General features: G+C 62.4%; 1 protein-coding gene across 1 annotated transcript; it reads left to right on the forward strand.

The window, feature by feature from the left end:
• Positions 1 to 876: 876 nt before the first annotated feature.
• On the forward strand, positions 877 to 16534 carry LOC127567236 (deleted in malignant brain tumors 1 protein-like; the record flags this gene model as incomplete). Its single annotated transcript, XM_052009918.1, has 14 exons — positions 877 to 927; positions 1784 to 2086; positions 2979 to 3293; positions 4157 to 4450; positions 7616 to 7672; positions 8372 to 8506; positions 8898 to 9008; positions 9532 to 9654; positions 11510 to 11599; positions 11956 to 12048; positions 12668 to 12805; positions 13284 to 13385; positions 14713 to 14821; positions 15281 to 16534. Coding segments are annotated over 13 exons (1898 nt in total), but the record flags the coding sequence as incomplete, so codon positions are not given.
• Positions 16535 to 18462: the final 1928 nt, after the last annotated feature.

Below are 18462 nucleotides of genomic sequence, written 5' to 3' on the forward strand. Positions count from 1 at the left end.
CATATTGCCTTACAGTCATATTGTAATAGAGTCTGGAAATATTCCGCAGCCCAGCACACGCACGCACGCACACACACACACACACGCAGAGGCACACACACACATGCAGAGACACACACACACACACACACACACAGTCCCATCCAGCTCCCGGTTCTCGACCCCACCGACAGAACCCCAATCTGCACAGCCCAGCAACACGGGGACCGCCTCAGTCACTACAACAGCACTCTGCCTTCGCTTGGAGTGTGCGTTCTTTCTTGTACAACTGTGCAGAATTCTGCGTGACCTGCGTCAGATCTCCACTTCCTCTTGTGTGTGTTGTGTCTCTGATGCCCGGTGCCTGTGACGGGACCCACAGGGACGTCGTTCCTTGGCCCTGTGCCCACACACAGGGACCTCTCTGCGTGTGTCCGACAGTGAACCCCACTGCGTCTGTGATCACCTCGTAACCTGATCGACGAGGGGGACACAAACCCGCCGCAAAGCCCCCTGATTTCTCCTGAAGCAGGGTCTCCGGACGTGTTGGCGTCAGATTTCAACTGCGTACTGGGAGGGGAGGGGGGTGGGGTGTGTGGTTGGAGGGGGGGAGTGGGGGTCAGGTAGTGAGCCAGTGGTGAGAGAGGGAGGGAGGGAGAGTGAGAGAGTCTACAGAAAGAGAGAGAGAGTGTGGTGGGGGGGAGAGGGGAGAGGGTTAGAGATGGAGAGAGGCGGGGGGAAGAGAAACAGGGAGGGGGTGTTGGGGAGGGAGGGGGTGACGGAGGCGGGGAGGGGGTGCAGGGGAGGGAGGGGGCGACGGAGGCGGGGAGGGGGCGTAGGGGAGGGAGGGGTCTGCGACCCCGGTTAATGAGCCAGTCTGACGTTTTGTTATCACAGGGGCACAAACCCGGAGTCCCGAGACTGAGGGGCGGCCCACCGACCCCACAAGTGAGTGTTCCCCGTCACGGCCCGGCGGTGGGGGGTGTTGGGGGGTGTGGTTGGGCGGAGAGAGGGAGAGGGTCTCTCCCAGGGAGAGACCAACCCCCCGATCCCAGGACAGGGACCTCTCAGTGCAAGACCCCCCTCTCTCCCCTCCCTCACCTGTCTCCCCACTCCCCCCCACTCCTCCCCACTCCCCCAATCCCTCTCCCCGCACTCCCCACTATCCCTCCCTGCCCCCTCTCCCTGCCCCCTCTCCCTGCCCCCTCTCCCTGCCCCCCCTCTCCCCCTCCCCCTCTCTCCCTCCCCCTCTCTCCCTTCCCCTCTCTCCCTCCCTCTCACTCACTCCCCTCTCCCTCCCCCTCTCTCCCTCCCCCTCTCTCCCTCCCCCTCTCTCCCTCCTCCCTCTTTCCCTCCCTCTCCCTCCCCCCTCTTCCTCCCCCCCTCCCCCTCTCCCCCTCCCCCTCTCCCCCTCCCCCTCTCTCCCTCCCCCTCTCTCCCGCCCTCCCTCTCCCTCCCCCCCTCCCTCCCCCTCCCTCCCCCCTTTCTCCCCCCTCTCTCCCCCCATCCCTCCCCCCTCTCCCTCCCCCTCCCTCCCCCTCTCTCCCTCCCACTCTCTCCCTCCCCCCTCCCTCCCCCTCTCTCCCTCCCTCCCTCTCCCTCCCCCCCTCTCCCTCCCCCCTCTCTCCCCCCCTCTCTCTCCCTCCCTCCCCCTCCACCCCTCTCACTCCCCCACCCCATAGTCCTGGTACGTCAGTGGGACGGGCACAGGACAGTTGTAGATTCACCGGGGGGGCCAGTTGCGACCCCCCGACACACTAACCCCCACACTAACTCCCCCCCTCTCTCTCTCCCCCCCCTTCAGTCCCCGTCCGTCTGCAGGACGGGGGCAGTGAATGCTCGGGACGGGTGGAGTTGTTGCAGGGGGGCCAGTGGAGACCCCTGTGCCGGGAGTTCTGGGCCAACCAATCGGCCGACGTCCTGTGCCGGGAGCTGGACTGCGGGACGGGGGCCATCTCCGACCGGGACCGGGGGCACCCGGGACCCCACTGGGTGGGGGTCCTCAACTGCAGCGGGCAGGAGCCCGGCTGGCAGCACTGCCCCTACACTGCCCTGCCCCCCAGCTCGGAGTGCGACCGCAACCTGTCCGTCCTGCTCACCTGTACAGGTAGGAGGGGGAGGGGATGGGGGAGGGGAGAGGTGGGCGGAGGAGGGGAGGAGGGGAGGGAGAGAGAGGGAGTGGGAGGAGGGAGGGAGGGGAAGGGGATGGAGGGGGAGGGAGAGGGGAGGGGGAGGGGATGGAGGGAGGGAGGGGGCGGGGGGAACAGATGAGGAGGTTCGATTTTCTGCATTTGTTCCATGTTGTACTGTTAATGTCTCTTCCCCGACCCTGACTCTCTCCCCCTCTCCCCTTCCCTCTCCCTCTCCCTCTCCCTCCCCCCTCTCTCCCTCCCTCTCCCCCTCCCTCCCTTCCCCCTCCCTCTCCCTCCTCCCTCTCCCCCACTTCCCCACCCCCTCCCCATCCCCCTCCCCCCTCCCTCCCTCTCCCCTCCCCCTTCCCTCCACTTCTCCCCTCTCTCCCTCTCTCCCTCCCTCTCTCTCCCTCCCTCTCTCTCCCCCTCCCTCTCCCCCCTCTCTCCCCCTCCCTCTCCCCCCTCCCTCCCCCTCCCTCTCTCCCCCCTCCCCTCTCGCCCTCCCTCCCCCTCCCTTCCCCCTCTCTCCCCCCTCTCTCCCCCCTCTCCCCCCTCTCTCCCCCCTCTCTCCCTCCCTCTCTCCCTCCCTCCCTCCCCCTCTCTCCCCCTCTCCCCTCTCCCTCCCTCTCTCCCATCTCCCCCTCTCCCTCTCTCCCTCCCCTCTCTCCCCCCTCCCTCTCCCCCTCCCTCTCCCCCCTCCCTCTCTCCCCCCTCCCTCTCCCCCTCCCTCTCCCCCCTCCCTCTCTCCCCTCTCTCCCCTCTCTCCCCCCTCCCTCTCCCCCTCCCTCTCCCCCCTCCCTCTCTCCCCTCTCTCCCCTCTCTCCCCCCTCCCTCTCCCCCTCCATCCCTCTCTCCCGCGCCCCCCAGAGCACCGGGAGATCCGCCTGGCGGACGGCGGCTCCCGGTGCGCGGGCCGCGTGGAGATCCGCTGGCGGGGGGAGTGGGGGACGGTGTGCGACGACGGCTGGGACATGAGCGACGCCGAGGTGGTCTGCCGCCAGCTGGGCTGCGGGCGGCCGCTCTCCGCGCCCCCCTCCTCGGCCTACGGCCCGGGCCGGGGCCCCATCTTCCTGGACCAGCTGGGTTGCCAGGGCAACGAGACCTACCTCTGGGCCTGCCCCGGCCACGCCTGGCGGGTCCACGACTGCGGGCACAAGGAGGACGCCAGCGTGGAATGTTCCGGTGAGTCCCGGCCGCCTGGGAGGACCCCCGTCCAGTTGTTGTTGGGCTGAGTCCCGGGTTGCTACGGAGATGGGTCCTGTGTTGCTACGGAGATGGGTCCCATGTTGCTACGGGGATGGGGCCCGCGATGCTACGGGGATGGGTCCCGCGTTGCTACGGGGATGGGGCCTGCGTTGCTACGGGGATGGGTCCCGCGTTGCTACGGGGATGGGTCCCGCGTTGCTACGGGGATGGGTCCCGTGCTGCTATGGGGCTGGTTCCTGTTTTACCACGGGGCTGATTCCTGTGTTGCCACGAGGATGGGCCCCTTGTTGCCACGGAGATGGGTCCTGTGTTGCTATGGGGCTGGGTCCCCTGTTGCTAGAGGGATGGGTCCCGTGTTGCTCCGGGGCTGGGTCCCGTGCTGCTACGGGGATGGGCTCCTTGTTGCTATGAGGATGGGCCTTGTGTCGCTATGCAGATGGGCCTGTACTGCCATAGCGATAGGTCTTGTGTTGCTATGGGAATGACTGCTGTATTGCCATAGGAATGAACCGCTGCGTTGCCATGAGGGTGACCCCTGTGTTGCTATAGAGATATCCCAGTGTTGCTGTGGGGATGGACCATATGTTGCTATAGTAATGACCCCGATATTGCTGTAGGGATGAACCCTGTGTTGCTGCCGTCTGGGACAGAGAACCAACTGACCGTCCCAGACGGACCGTCCCATCCCCGGACAGGACGTCCCAAACCTTCAGACCCTCCCCCAATCAGACCTCGGTGTATGAGGGTAGGCGGGGAGTGCGGAGGGACGGAGGGACCTCGGTGTACGGGGGTGGGACACACACACACCGTGAACCCCTGAACTGCTCGTCTCCCCACAGGTCACAGGGAGATCCGACTGTCCGGAGGTCCAAACCGATGCGAGGGAGGGGTCGCCGTGCGCGAGCACGGGGTCTGGGGCGCTCTCTGCTCGGACGCCTGGGACGAGGGTCTGGCCCACGGCGTCTGTGCGTACCTGGGCTGCGGGAACGCCTCCGCGCTGCCCCAGTGGGGGCCACCGACGGAGTCAGAGCTGTGGACCAGCCACTGCGTGGACAACACCACCTCGATTCCTGCCTGCCTGAGACGGCTGACGGATGGCACGTGTGCAACACAGGCTGCGGTGGTGTGTTCAGGTAAACGCTGTCTCCGTTGTCCGTCTGCACCGTCTCCCTCTCTCTCTCCCCCTCTGTCTCTGGAGATCTGTACACTGACCGGTGTCCCTCAGTCCCTCAGGGGGAGATCTGTACACTGACCGGTGTCCCTCAGTCCCTCTCCCTCAGGGGGCGATACTGGTCAGGGACACTGTTACGGCTGTGGAAAAGATGGATGTTGCAGAAGGATCATCTCTAGAGTCCGTATGGGTGGAATTAAGGAACAAGAGAGGAGCAGTTACTCTACTAGGAGTATTCTATAGGCCCCCCGGTAGCAGTAGAGATATAGAGGAGCGGATTGGCAGGCAGTGTTTGGAGAGAAGCAAAAATAACAGGGTTGTTATAATGGGAGACTTCAACTTCCCAAATATAGACTGGAACCTGCTTAGTGCCAAAGGTTCAGATGGGACGGAATTTGTTAAATGTGTCCAGGAGGGATTCCTGACGCAGTATGTTGACAGGCCGACTAGAGGGAATGCCGTGTTAGATCTAGTTTTAGGAAATGAACCGGGTCAGGTGAAGGATCTATTGGTGGGTGAGCATTTGGGGTCAGTGACCATTGCTCCATAACCTTTAAAATTGCCAGGTACAGGGACAGGTGCAGAGAGGACAAGAGGTTTTTCAACTGGGGAAGGGCGAACTATGAGGCTCTAAGGAGAGAACTTGAGAGTGTAAATTGGGATGTCCTTTTTGAAGGAAAATGTACCATGGAGATGTGGTCGACGTTCAGGGATCTTATGCAGGATGTTAGGGATAAATATGTCCCGGTGAGGCAGAGGAGGAATGGCAGGGTGAAGGAACCGTGGGTGACGAGAGAGGTGGAACGACTTGTTAGGGAGAAGAAGGTAGCACACGTGAGGTATAAGCAGCAAGGCTCAGATAGGGCCCGTCAGGAATATAGGGTAGCGAGGAAGGAACTTAAGAAAGGGCTGAGGAGAGCTAGAAGGGGACATGAAAAGGCTTTGGCTAGTAGGGTTAAGGAAAATCCCAAGGCCTTTTTCAAGTACGTGAAGGGTAGGAGGATGGTTAGGGTAAAGGTAGGTCCGATTCAGGACAAGGGTGGGAGAATTTGCCTGGAGGCGGCGGAAGTGGGAGAAGTTCTCAATGAGTACCTCTCTTCGGTATTCACCAGGGAGAGGGGTCTTGATGACGCGGAAGGGAGTGCTGGTAGGGTAATGTTCTGGAGGTTGTAGATATCAAGAGAGAGGATGTGTTGAGGTTGTTAAATAATATAAAGACAGATAAATCTCCGGGGTCTGACGGGATTTTCCCCAGGCTGCTTCGAGAGGCTAGGGAGGAGATTGCTGAACCGCTGGTAAGGATCTTTGAGTCCTTGTTGTCCACGTGGATGGTTCCAGAGGATTGGAGGGTTGCGAATGTTGTCCCCTTGTTCAAAAAAGGTAATAGGGATAAGCCAGGGAATTATAGACCGGTGAGTCTCACGTCTGTGGTGGGTCAGCTGTTAGAAAGGATTCTAAGGGATAGGATTTATGAACACCTAGAGAATCACGAACTGATTAGGGACAGCCAGCATGGCTTTGTGAAGGGAAGATCTTGCCTCACAAGCCTGATAGAGTTCTTTGAGGAGGTGACCAGGAAGATTGATGAGGGCAGTGCGGTGGATGTGGTTTACATGGATTTTAGTAAGGCGTTCGATAAGGTTCCTCATGGTAGGCTTCTTCAGAAGGTCAGAGGCCGAGGGATCCAGGGAGGCTTGGCTGTGTGGATTAGGAATTGGCTTGCCTGTAGAAAGCAGAGGGTTGTGGTGCAGGGAGTGCCCTCGGATTGGAAGGCAGTGACTAGTGGTGTCCCGCAGGGATCGGTTCTGGGACCTCTACTTTTTGTGATATTTATAGATGACTTAGATGAGGGGGTGGAGGGCTGGGTTAGTAAGTTTGCAGACGACACTAAGATCGGCGGTGTTGTGGATAGTGTGGAGGGCTGTCGGAGCTTACAGAGGGATATCGATAGGATGCAGAGCTGGGCTGAGAAGTGGCAGATGGAGTTCAATCCGGAGAAGTGTGAGGTGGTACACTTTGGAAGGACAAACTCCAGGGCAGAGTACAAGGTAAACGGCAAGGTACTTGGCAGTGTGGAGGAGCAGAGTGATCTGGGGGTTCATATTCACAGTTCATTGAAAGTTGCCTCACAGGTGGAAAGAGCAGTTAAGAAGGCCTATGGGATGTTGGCTTTCATAAATCGCGGGATTGAGTTTAAGAGCCGCGAGGTGATGATGCAGCTTTACAAAACTCTAGTTAGGCCACACTTAGAGTACTGTGTTCAGTTCTGGTCGCCTCATTATAGGAAGGATGTGGAGGCGTTGGAGAGGGTGCAGAGGAGATTTACCAGGATGCTGCCTGGATTAGAGCGTATGGAATGTGAGGAGAGACTTAAGGTGCTGGGGCTTTATTCACTGGAAAGGAGGAGGATGAGAGGAGACATGATAGAGGTATATAAAATACTGAGAGGAATAGATAGAGTAGACAGTCAGCGCCTCCTTCCCAGGGCACCAATGCTCAAGACGAGAGGTCATGGCTTTAAGGTTATGGGTGGGAGGTTCAGGGGAGATGTCAGGGGGAGGTTTTTCACCCAGAGAGTGGTTGGTGCATGGAATGCACTGCCTGGGGTGGTGGAGGCAGATACATTGAACAGGTTCAAGAGCTTGTTGGATAGGCACATGGAGGAGTGTGAGATGGGGGGATATGCGGGAGGAAGGGGTTAGGTAGTGCGAGGGTGGTTTGATGGACGGCACAACCTGGTGGGCCGAAGGGCCTGTTTTGTGCTGTATGGTTCTATGGTTCTACCTGTACACTGACCGGCGTCCCTCAGTCCCTCTCCCTCAGGGGGGGATCTGTACACTGACCGGTGTTGCTCAGTCCCTCTCTCCCTCAGGGGGGGATCTGTACACTGACCGGTGTTGCTCAGTCCCTCTCTCCCTCAGGGGGAGATCTGTACACTGACCGGTGTCCCTCAGCCCCTCTCTCTCTCAGGGGGAGATCTGTACACTGACCGGTGTCCCTCAGCCCCTCTCTCTCTCAGGGGGGGATCTGTACACTGACCGGTGTCCCTCAGTCCCTCCCCCTCTCTCTCTTGCTGAATCCTCTGAAGATACCTGTATAATAACTCGATTTATTTTCTATTTTCCAGCATCGTTCAATATGACGCAATATTTTGAAAATTTCACCTCTGCTCCAGATCCTACAGGTACTTGATCTGACAGCTAAATTTGGGGAGAAGGGGAGAAATCAGGCGAGGTCCCTGCTCCCCGTCACTGCCCCGTGACCCCTGGGTTAGCGAGGCAGAGAGAGGGGGAGTCAGCCGGGGTTCTTGACCACCACCCCCCCCCCCCCCCGTCACTGCCCCGTGACCACTGGGGTAGAGAGAGAGCTGGGGTATCAGCCGGGGTCCCTGCCCCCCCCCGTCACTGCCCCGTGACCCCTGGGTTAGCGAGGCAGAGAGAGGGGGAGTCAGCCGGGGTTCCTGACAGCCCCCCCCCCGTCACTGCCCCGTGACCACTGGGGTAGAGAAAGAGCTGGGGTATCAGCCGGGGTCCCTGCCCCCCCCGTCACTGCCCCGTGACCCCTGGGTTAGCGAGGCAGAGAGAGGGGGAGTCAGCCGGGGTTCCTGACAGCCCCCCCCCCCCGTCACTGCCCCGTGACCACTGGGGTAGAGAAAGAGCTGGGGTATCAGCCGGGGTCCCTGCCCCCCCCGTCACTGCCCCGTGACCCCTGGGTTAGCGAGGCAGAGAGAGGGGGAAATCAGCCGGGGTTCTTGACCACCCCCATGACCCCTGGGTTAGAGAGGGAGGGAGCAGCATTGGAGGGAGGGTTAGAGGGATGGGGGACACACTCCAGGGGCATGAGGGAGGGTGTGACCCCCTCTTGTCGATCTTCGCCTCTGCAGGAAGGGAGTTTCTCGATCATCCCACACCGTCCCGGGAGCTGGTCCTACTTCTCATTATCGGGGTACTGCTGTTACTGTTGGCTGTACAGACCGTCCTCTTCATCACCAATGTCCTGCGACTGAGGCGCCAGAGGGGTGCGTATCACTCTGTCCGAAACTGCCTGCCCTCCCTCCCTCCCCTACGCCCCCTCCCTGTCTCCGTCACCCCCTCCCTCGCCGTCCCCGTCACCCCCTCCCTCCCCTATGCCCCCTCCCCGTCTCCGTCACCCCCTCCCTCCCCGTCCCCGTCACCCCCTCCCTCCCCTACGCCCCCTCCCCGTCTCCGTCACCCCCTCCTTCCCCTACACCCACTCCCCGTCTCCCACAACCCCCTCCCTCCCCTACGCACCCTCCCCATCTCCGTCCCCTCCTGCCTCCCCCGCCCCCACCACTGCTCACCAACCCTTCCCCCCCCCCCCCGAACCGTCTCCTGTACCCAGGACCCACACTGATCACCCCCCGCCTCCCCCCCCCCGTCTCCCTGCAGTGTTGCTGTTGGCTCAGCCCAGCCGGACGCAGTCGGTCGTCTCCACCAACGATTACCGGGAGATGTCCATCAGCGCCGCCCCCGCCGAGAGCCGGCCTGCCGCCAACAACGGTACGGGCGCAGAGGGGCAGCGAGGCACGGGAACGCGCTCAGGCCGGGCTTACGCGCGAGGGGGGGAGTGGGGTGGGGGTTTCACCTGTTACCCCCTGTGGGCACCAATCCCCAGCTTTACCGTGTGTGCGTCTGTGTGTGTTTGAGTGTGTCTGTATGTCTGTGGGTGTGTGTGTGTGTGGGTGGGTGTGTGGGGGCGGGAGGGGGGCAAGCTTTTCTTTTACACAGGGAGCGGTGGGCGCCTGGAATGTGCTGCCAGGGGAGGGGGTGGGGGCAGATCCAATGGAGGGGGATAGACAGACAGGGATGTGCCGGGGATGGAGGGAGGGAGCGCATACGCGGGGGTGGGTGGGGGGTTGTATTTTAGCCAGGCCTTCAATTACCAGTCGGGTTGACCCCGAAACTCACCGTCGGGGAAAGGGGGCGCCGTCTGCTACCCGGGGTCCCCCTCCTCGCCCGCCAGGGTTGCCGCACCCGGGCACCCCACCGCGCTGACCTTGCACATGACCCCTCCACCTTTCAGGTCCGCGTCTGGAACCGCCGGCCCGACGCACAGCGGGCTCCTCATCCTCCTCCTCCTCCGACGAGTACGAGCAGTACGACACCTTCGCCCCCAAGGCGCCAAGGGACTTCTCCACCTTTAAGGGTAGGCCACCCCTCCAGAGGGTTCCGCACTCTGCCGGAGAGGTTGGTCTGGGACGGTTGGTGCAGAGACCAGGCTCAGTTCTATGGGGGGGGGGGGTGGAGGGGAGGGGGTAGTGTGGAGGGAGGGAGGGGAGGGGGTAGTGTGGAAGGACGGAGGGGAGGGCGTGTGGCAAGGGAGGGATGGAGGGGAGGGTGTGGAGGGAGGGAGGGGAGGGGTGTGCAAGGAGGGAGGGAGGAGAGGGGAGCGGGTGTGTTGGAGGGAGGGAGGGGAGAGGTTGGAGAGGCAGGGGAGTGGAGGTGGTGTGTGGGAGGGAGGGGAGGGGGTGGGTTGGAGGGAGGGAGGGGTTGGAGAGGCGGGGAGGGGGTGTGTTGGAGGGAAGGGGAGGGTTGTGCAGTGAGGGAGGGGAGGGGTGGGCTGGAGGGAGAGAGGGAGGAGAGGGAGGAGGTGGCTTGGAAGGAGGGGGGGGAGGGTGTGGAGGGAGTTGGGGGGAGGGAGGGGAGGGGGTGCCTGCTGGAAATACTCAGCAGAGCAGGGAGCATCCGTGGAGGGAGACACAGAGGGATCGACTCCGATGGAAGATCATTCATCAGAAGAGAGGGGGGGAGAGAGAGAGAGGGGGAGGGGACATGATCCGTGTCAAGAGGTGAGCGAGGGAGGGGAGGGAGGGAAAGTGTTCGAGAGGGTGAGGCAGGGTTGCAGGGGGGATAAGTTGGAGGGGAAGTCACCTGATTGAGGGGATAGTGAGGGTTTTGTGTGTATGTCTCTCTTTGAGTGTGTGTGTGAGTGTCTCGGAGGGACGGAGAGTGAGTGAGGTGGGGGGAAGGACGGATGGAGAGAGGGGAGGGGTGAGAGTGAGTGAGCAGGAGAGGGGGAAGAGGGAGAAGGGAAGGAGAGGGAGGGAGGGAGAAAAAACAGAGTGACGCTCTCTCTCTCTCTCATACTCCATTCCCTCGAACCTTTCTCTCTCCGTGAGTGTGGGACCTGCCCGGGTTAAACTCTGCCTTCCTCTCCCTTCCCTCCCTCCGTTCACTCCCGCTCCCCCCCTCTCTCCCCCCTCTCTCCCCTCTCTCCCCCTCTCTCCCCCTCTCTCCCCCTCTCTCCCCCTCTCTCCCCCCCTCGCTTCCCCCTCTCTCTCCCCCCTCGCTTCCCCCCTCTCTCTCTCCCTCTCGCTCTCTCCCCCTCGCTCTCTCCTCCTCACTCTCCCCCTCTCTCCCCCCTCTCTCCCCCCCTCCCCCCTCTCTCCCCCCTCTACCCCCCCTCTCCCCCCTCTCTCCCCCTCTCTCCCCCTCTCCCCCTCTCTCCCCTCTCTCCCTCTCTCCCCTCTCTCTCCCCTCTCTCTCCCCTCTCTCCCCTCCTCTCTCCCCCCCTCCCCCTCTCTCCCCCCCTCCCCCCTCTCTCCCCCCTCTACCCCCCCTCTCCCCCCTCTCTCCCCCTCTCTCCCCCCTCTCTCTCTCCCCCCTCCCTCCCCCCTCTCTCTCCCCTCTCTCCCCTCCTCTCTCCCCCCTCTCTCCCCCTCTCTCCCCTCTCTCTCCCCTCTCTCTCCCCTCTCTCTCCCCTCTCTCTCTCCTCTCTCTCCCCCCTCTCTCTCTCCCCTCTCTCTCCCCTCTCTCCCCTCTCTCTCTCCCCCTCTCTCTCTCTTCTCTCTCCCCCCTCTCTCTCCTCTCTCTCCCCCCTCTCTCTCTCCCATCTCTCTCCCCCCCGCCTCGGGACAGCTGCCTGACTGATGGATGGAGGGAGGAAGGGAGGCTCTTGGTCCGTACAGGGCACTGAGGAGGGTCCCAGATGCGGACGGGACGGGGGACCCAGGGGACCAGACCTCACCACCTCCTCCTGTTCCCACCTCGCCCCCATCCAGGTTCGGTGCGGGACCACCTCGGAAGGCCGGGAACGGCTACGCTAAATCCGGCTTGGATCCCTCAGGGTCAGAGGGCGCAGGGGGTGAAAGGTGAGGGGTCGCACAGTGACCGGCCCAGTGCAGGGGACGATCCCACTAACCCAAGATTCACAGAGCAAAGGGCCCAGCATCCGATTACGGCCCTGACCCACCCTGCGGGGGCATCGAGGAGGAGCTAGGCTGCACACAAAGGCAGAACATCTGGCATGCTTTAGGGAGGGGGTGACGGAGACGGGGAGGGGTGTAGGGGTGGGAGGGGGCGACGGAGACGGGGAGGGGGCGTAGGGGAGGGAGGGGGCGACGGAGACGGGGAGGAGGCGTAGGGGAGGGAGGGGGCGACGGAGACGGGGAGGGGTCGCCGGGACCGGACAGGGTTATATTGACCCAAGACCTTGCTCCTATCGCAGGTCGAGGGTCAAGCAAGAGGAGCAAGAGGTCAGAGGGCAATGGCAGCCCGTCCGGGGAAAATCGAGCGATTCCGAGAAAGCAGAGCTCTCGATGTAAGCGACAGTCTACAGTTCATCGCAGGACGCTTCACAGCGTCGGCACACAGAGGGGTCCCGGGGGTCCCGAGCCCACCGCTCCCCCTGAAAGCGGCCGCACAGGTCGACAGGGGGGCAGTGAAGGAGGCGCCTGGTTTAGAGAGGATTATCTATAAGGAGAGGGTCGCCGGGACGCTGCCCGGATCAGAGAGGATTATCTATAAGGAGAGGTTCGCCTGGGACGCTGCCCGGATCAGAGAGGATTATCTATAAGGAGAGGTTCGCCGGGACGCCGCCCGGATCAGAGGGCGCGAGCTCCAAGGAGAGGTCGGACAGACTCTGGGGTCGCTCTCTCCGGAGCGGCGGAGGCCGAGGGGAGAGGTTTATCAGACGACGAGAGGCGTAGATAGAGGAGACGGCCGGTGTCTGTTGTTCCCCAGGGGGTGGGGATGTCTAATACCAGAGGGCGTGCGTTTAAGGGGAGAGGGGTATGCCGGGGATGGAGGGAGGGGGATCGTGCGCAGCGGGGAGGGGACGTGCGCTTTCCTGACGTTGGCCGCCTTGGCCGAGGGTGGGGTTCCTGTACGTACAGCGTTCCGTGGTCATTTCTCCCTACCTCTTACCCCTCGTGACACAGGTAGACGGGTTCAAATTCCACGGCAGGCGTCAGAGGAGACCTCGAGTACATCTTCATGCGAGTGGTATGAAAACACAAGACACGAATCGGAGAACGAGGAGCCGCCAAGGATGGGGGAAGTTCACCCTGAGCTCCTCGGTGAGGAACGGTCCGTGGGAGAGGGGTCACTGAGGGACAGTGCGAGGGAGGGGGATTAACGTCAGTGGGGGTACAGTCGGTGACGGGCGCTGGGGGAGAGGGGTCACTGAGGGACGGTGCGAGGGAGGGGGATTAACGTCAGCGGGGTACAGTCGGTGACACGGGGCACTGGGGGAGAGGGGTCACTGAGGGACGGTGTGAGGGAGGGGGATTAACGTCGGCGGGGGTACAGTCGGTGACGGGCGCTGGGGGAGAGGGGTCACCGAGGGACGGTGTGAGGGAGGGGGATTAACGTCAGCGGGGGTACAGTCGGTGACGGGCGCTGGGGGAGAGGGGTCACCGAGGGACGGTGTGAGGGAGGGGGATTAACGTCGGCGGGGGTACAGTCAGTGACGCGGGGCGCTGGGGGAGAGGGGTCACTGAGGGAGGGGGAATTAACGTCTAGGCCAACTACCGTCTCCCCCTTTCTACTCTCCAGCATTGCCCGTCAACACAGGCCTCCAGAGCTCGACGAGCACCCTGCCGCTCGAAGAATACGAGAACGTGGACTGCCGCGTCACGCCACAGAGCAACACACTCGGTACGGCGCTTGTCCCCGATGTCTCGCTGCCCTCTCCCCCTCCCCGGATATAGCCCCCGCTCTCCTGTTCCGAACTGGGTGGGGACTTTAGCAGCATCCTCGAGGTAGTGGGCTTTCAGGCGGCAAATGCAGTTTAATTCGGACAACTCCAGGCTGCTTGAACATCATGCGTACAGACCAGGGACAGGCCCTTCGGCCCAACACGACATTCCTACCCCCGCCTTGCCCACGATCCCCCTGCCTCCATCCCCGCACATCCCTGTGTCTGTATCACCCCCTCCATCATACCTGCCCCCACCCCCTCCCCCAGCAGCACATTCCAGGCACCCACTGCTCCCTGTGGTAAAAAGACTTGCCCTCCCCGCATCTCCTTCAAACTTCCCCTCCTCCTCTTAAAGGCACGTCCTCCGGTATTGGACATTGTCCTCCCCCAGGGAACAAAAGATACCGGCCGTCTCCTCTATCTATGCCTCTCGTCGTCTGATAAACCTCCCCTGTCATTAACTGGGTCCTGTCCCTTTACATCTGATGCAACACCTCACACTCGCCCGGATTAAACTGCATCTGCCGCTTCTCCGCCCATGTCTACAACTGATCTATACCCCGCTGTTTCCTTTGACAGTGAATTGGGTATCGTAGGACTTTCCCGGTGAACAGCGGGACCCCCAGGGTGTGTTGTAGAACAGAGCAACCCAGGGGTACAGGGACATAGTTCCCCCTGAGAGCAGTCACAGGTAGACAGGGTCGGCAGAGAAGGCGTCGGGCACGCCGGCCTTGACCGGTCGGGGCGCCGAGTACAGGAGTCGGGCAGGCGACGCCGCAGTCGTACGGGAGGCCACGCTCGCGGAGTCCCGCGTCCGGTTCCGGTCGTCCCCCTGTGCGGTGGAGGGGGAAAGCTGGGAGAGGGCGCGGAGGGAGATTCACAACGGACGTTGGTCCCGGGGGGGACAGAGTTTCGGGGCAGGTTGGTGAGTGGTGAGGTGTGTAAAACCGCGAGGGGTATCGGTAGGGTGAACATCCGGTCTTTTTTCCTTCCCCCCCCACCCCCCCAACCACCACCCACACCAGGGATCGGGGGACAGGAGAACCAGAGGGCACAGGTTTAAGATGAGAGGCAGGGAGAGATTTAATTGGGACTGAAGGTTCTGTCTCTCTGTAACGACTCTCAACGTGTCCAAGCTCTGTTGAAGTACACACTCTCACGTTTCGGCTTGCAATGTGTACTGTATCGTGGGTAGGACCATGTACAGTGCATCGTACAAAGGACTGTTTGTCCGTCACCACTGTTGAGGGGGTAGCTGACACATTTATACCTGCGGTTCAACAGCTGTAGCCTATTCTGGAACGGGTCAGGAGCAGGAAGATTCTACCGAAAGTGACTATGATGATATTGCGACATACGCCACCTCCTGAGGGATATTCGGTGGTTCCCCAGGGTGAGTACACATGGGACGCACTGTGGGGGTGAGGTAGAGGGAGCCCCCACACTGTGTCCGACCCGTGTCCCGGGAGCGCTCGGTGCCCACACTGGGTATAACGGGAGGGTGAGGGGGGACACACACTGTGGGGGTGATGTGGAGGGAGCCCCCACACTGTGTCTGACCCGTGCCCCGGGAGCGCTCGGTGCCCTCACGGGATAACGTGGGGGGGAGGGGGAGACACACACTGTGGGGGTGATGTAGAGGGACCCTAACACCCCCACCGCTCTCCGACTCCCCCAACCATTTCGCTGAAGTAAACGCCCCAGTTTGTGGGATCCTCCTTTGCGCCGACCTACCCACGTCGTCACTGGCAGGACACCTTGTGGCGGTGGGACGGTGAGGGTGGGGTGGGCAGGGGGAAAGGCAGACGGGCGCACCTCTGACAGACTTCCACCTCTCTCCCTACCCCTCCAGGCAGGAGGGCGCAGCACGCAGTGGCTCCCAGGAGATCCTGCAGAGAAATGCCAGAACAACACAAGCAGGTGGCCCCCCGCCACCCCCCCCAACCCACGACAAGCCCTCCCCGTCCACCTATCACCCCCCCCCCCCCGCACCCCCAACGTCGTCACGACAGACGAGACCTCCGCTCCTTCTGGGTGAAGACCGCCCGCAGCTCCCTCTCGAGCTCGACAACTCGACCGAGGCTCCACCGGCTGGCCCCAGACCCCCTGATCCGATGGGATGCTGGGGGTCAGCCCCGCCTCAAGATAAACCCCCATCCCCGAGGGGTTTGCAAGCGGACACACGCACCGCACCAAGAGCCGAAATCTCGCTCCTCTCGACGTACGCGTTGGCGGGTTGTGGAGCGTTGTTCGATGGCGATAATCTCGATTTCTCGATGTGTCACTGTGTGTGGCCGTGTGCAAATCGTTTCTGGTAAAGGATTGCACCGGAATTCAGAAAGAATGTATCTCCACCGAGGTAAAACTCCCTCCCTCACACCGTCTCTCGGTGACCCCCTCTCCCCCAGTGCCTCGTGTCACTGACTGTACCCCTTCTGACGTTAATCCCCCTCCCTCGCACCGTCTCTCGGTGACCCCCTCTCCCCCAGTGCCTCGTGTCACTGACTGTACCCCTTCTGACGTTAATCCCCCTCCCTTGCACCGTCCCTCAGGACCCCTCTCCCCCAGCTCCCTGTGTCACCGACTGTACCCCCACTGACGTTAATCCCCCTCCCTCACACCGTCCCTCAGTGACTCCTCTCCCCCAGCGCCCCGTCACTGACTGTATCCCCACTGACGTTAATCCCCCTCCCTCACACCGTCCCTCAGTGACCCCTCTCCCCCAGTGCCTCGTGTCACCGACTGTACCCCCACTGACGTTAATCCCCCTCCCTCGCACCGTCCCTCAGTGACTCCTCTCCCCCAGCGCCCCGTCACTGACTGTATCCCCACTGACGTTAATCCCCCTCCCTCGCACCGTCCCTCAGTGACCCCTCTCCCCCAGTGCCTCGTGTCACTGACTGTATCCCCACTGACGTTAATCCCCCTCCCTCGCACCGTCCCTCAGTGACCCCTCTCCCCCAGTGCCCCGTCACTGACTGTACCCCCGCTGACGTGAATCCTCTAGGGTTGTGTGTTATTGAGATCACAGTAGATTTAAAAACGGTTTCATGCTTTTTCATTTTACGAACTGTTTATTTGTAAATTTTGGTTCAAATTATTTGTATTTCAACAATAAAAATTTAATATAATCCTCTGTGATTCAAACTAATTCTGTCTGGTGTCCATCACACACTGTGTGTTCAATAAATCTTCACACAGCCTGTCACCGTGTGACACACTAGTTGGGGAATCATTCCCATTTCTGTGACCCCAAACACCCCTCCCCGTCCTCGTCACACCCTCCCTCCCATACACCCCCTCCCCGTCCCTGTCACCAACTCCCTCCCCTACGCCCCCTCCCCGTCCCCGTCACACCCTCCCTCCCATACACCCCCTCCCCGTCCCTGTCACCAACTCCCTCCCCTACGCCCCCTCCCCGTCCCCGTCACACCCTCCCTCCCCTACGCCCCCTCCCCGTCCCCGTCACACCCTCCCTCCCATACACGCCCTCCCCGTCCCCGTCACCCCCTCCCTCCCCTACACCCCCTCCCCGTCACCCCCTCCCTCCCCTACGCCCCCTCCCCGTCCCCGTCACCCCCTCCCTCCCCTACGCCCCCTCCCCGTCCCCGTCACCCCCTCCCTCCCCTACGCCCCCTCCCCGACCCCGTCACCCCCTCCCTCCCCTACGCCCCCTCCCCGTCCCCGTCACACCCTCCCTCCCCTACGCCCCCTCCCCGTCCCCGTCACCCCCTCCCTCCCCTACGCCCCCTCCCCGTGCCCATCACCCCCTCCCTCCCCTACGCCCCCTCCCCGACCCCGTCACCCCCTCCCTCCCCTACGCCCCCTCCCCGTCCCCGTCACCCCCTCCCTCCCCTACACCCCTCCCTGTCTCCGAGACGGGGAGGGGCATAGGGGAGGGAGAGAGGGGGTGACGGAGACGGGGGAGGGGGCGTAGTGGAGGGAGGGGGTGACGGCGACGGGGAGGGGCCGTAGGGGAGGGTGACGCTGTTGGGAGTGCCGGGGAGGAAGTTGGGGCTGGCAGGGGAGTCCCGCTCAACTGGGGAGTGGGCGGGCGATCGCTCGGCCTCGCACGGACACCCCACCCTCAGCGCCCCCTCACCCACCACCCCCTTCATCTCCGCGACCCCCTAACCCCACCCCTCCCCAGGAGAACGAGCAAAGGGTGAATTCCCAGAGGCCGACAGAAGGCGGTGCCGGTGGGGGGGGGGGGGGAGGCTGCGTGGGGCGTGCGGGGTCCCTCGTCGAGACCTGCAGACCCTCACCGCCCCCGGGGGAGAATCAGCGGAACCGAGGCAGGCGCGTCGAGCGGTGTGGCCAAGCCCACAGAGGGGATGTGGTTGCCGTCGTGGTGTCTGGCTGTGGTCTCCGAAGGGTTAAAACGGCCCCTGGGAATTCACCAAGAGCTCGCATCAGGTGCACAGCTCTACGCCGAGTGCGGACTGGGGGTGGGGGGAGGTTGGGTGGGGGGGGGGTCACGGGGACCACCGCCCTTCCCTCAGAGCGAAGAGTCCACTCAGAGGGAACCACCACAACCCCACGCCACACCATCCCTTGTGCTCCCAAGCGGGACGGGCGCGAGGTGTTGCGTTTCGAGGTGTTGCTTCTCGGGGTGTTTTTGCCGGGGGCAACACTCACAGGAGATGGCAGGAACCACCCCCCCCCCACCACCCCCAACCCCGGGGGTTGCTCCTGCCACACGATGTGGACCATGCACAGTGGGGGACGGGGTGTAGTTGAGCCAGGGATTTAATTCCCAGTTTAATTAATTCAACGCAACATCGGGGGGCTGTTGGAGCCCGTTTCTGTCCCGTGTTGTTGTATGTTGTATGTAGCGTGTTCTGATTCCCCAATGGCGGCCCGGCCGGAGTCTTACACGGACGGCGACGTGACTTCCCGGCTCTTGAACTCAGTGCCTCGACCAATGAAGGCGAGCGCGCCGTGCGCCTTCTTCACCGCCCCTGTCGACCTGTGCGGCCGCTCTCAGGGGGAGCGGTGGGCTCGGGAACCCCGGGACCCCTCTGTGCGCCGACC

The sequence above is a fragment of the Pristis pectinata genome, unplaced genomic scaffold (assembly GCF_009764475.1).
Source record: "Pristis pectinata isolate sPriPec2 unplaced genomic scaffold, sPriPec2.1.pri scaffold_233_arrow_ctg1, whole genome shotgun sequence".
Taxonomy (NCBI): Eukaryota; Metazoa; Chordata; class Chondrichthyes; order Rhinopristiformes; family Pristidae; genus Pristis; species Pristis pectinata.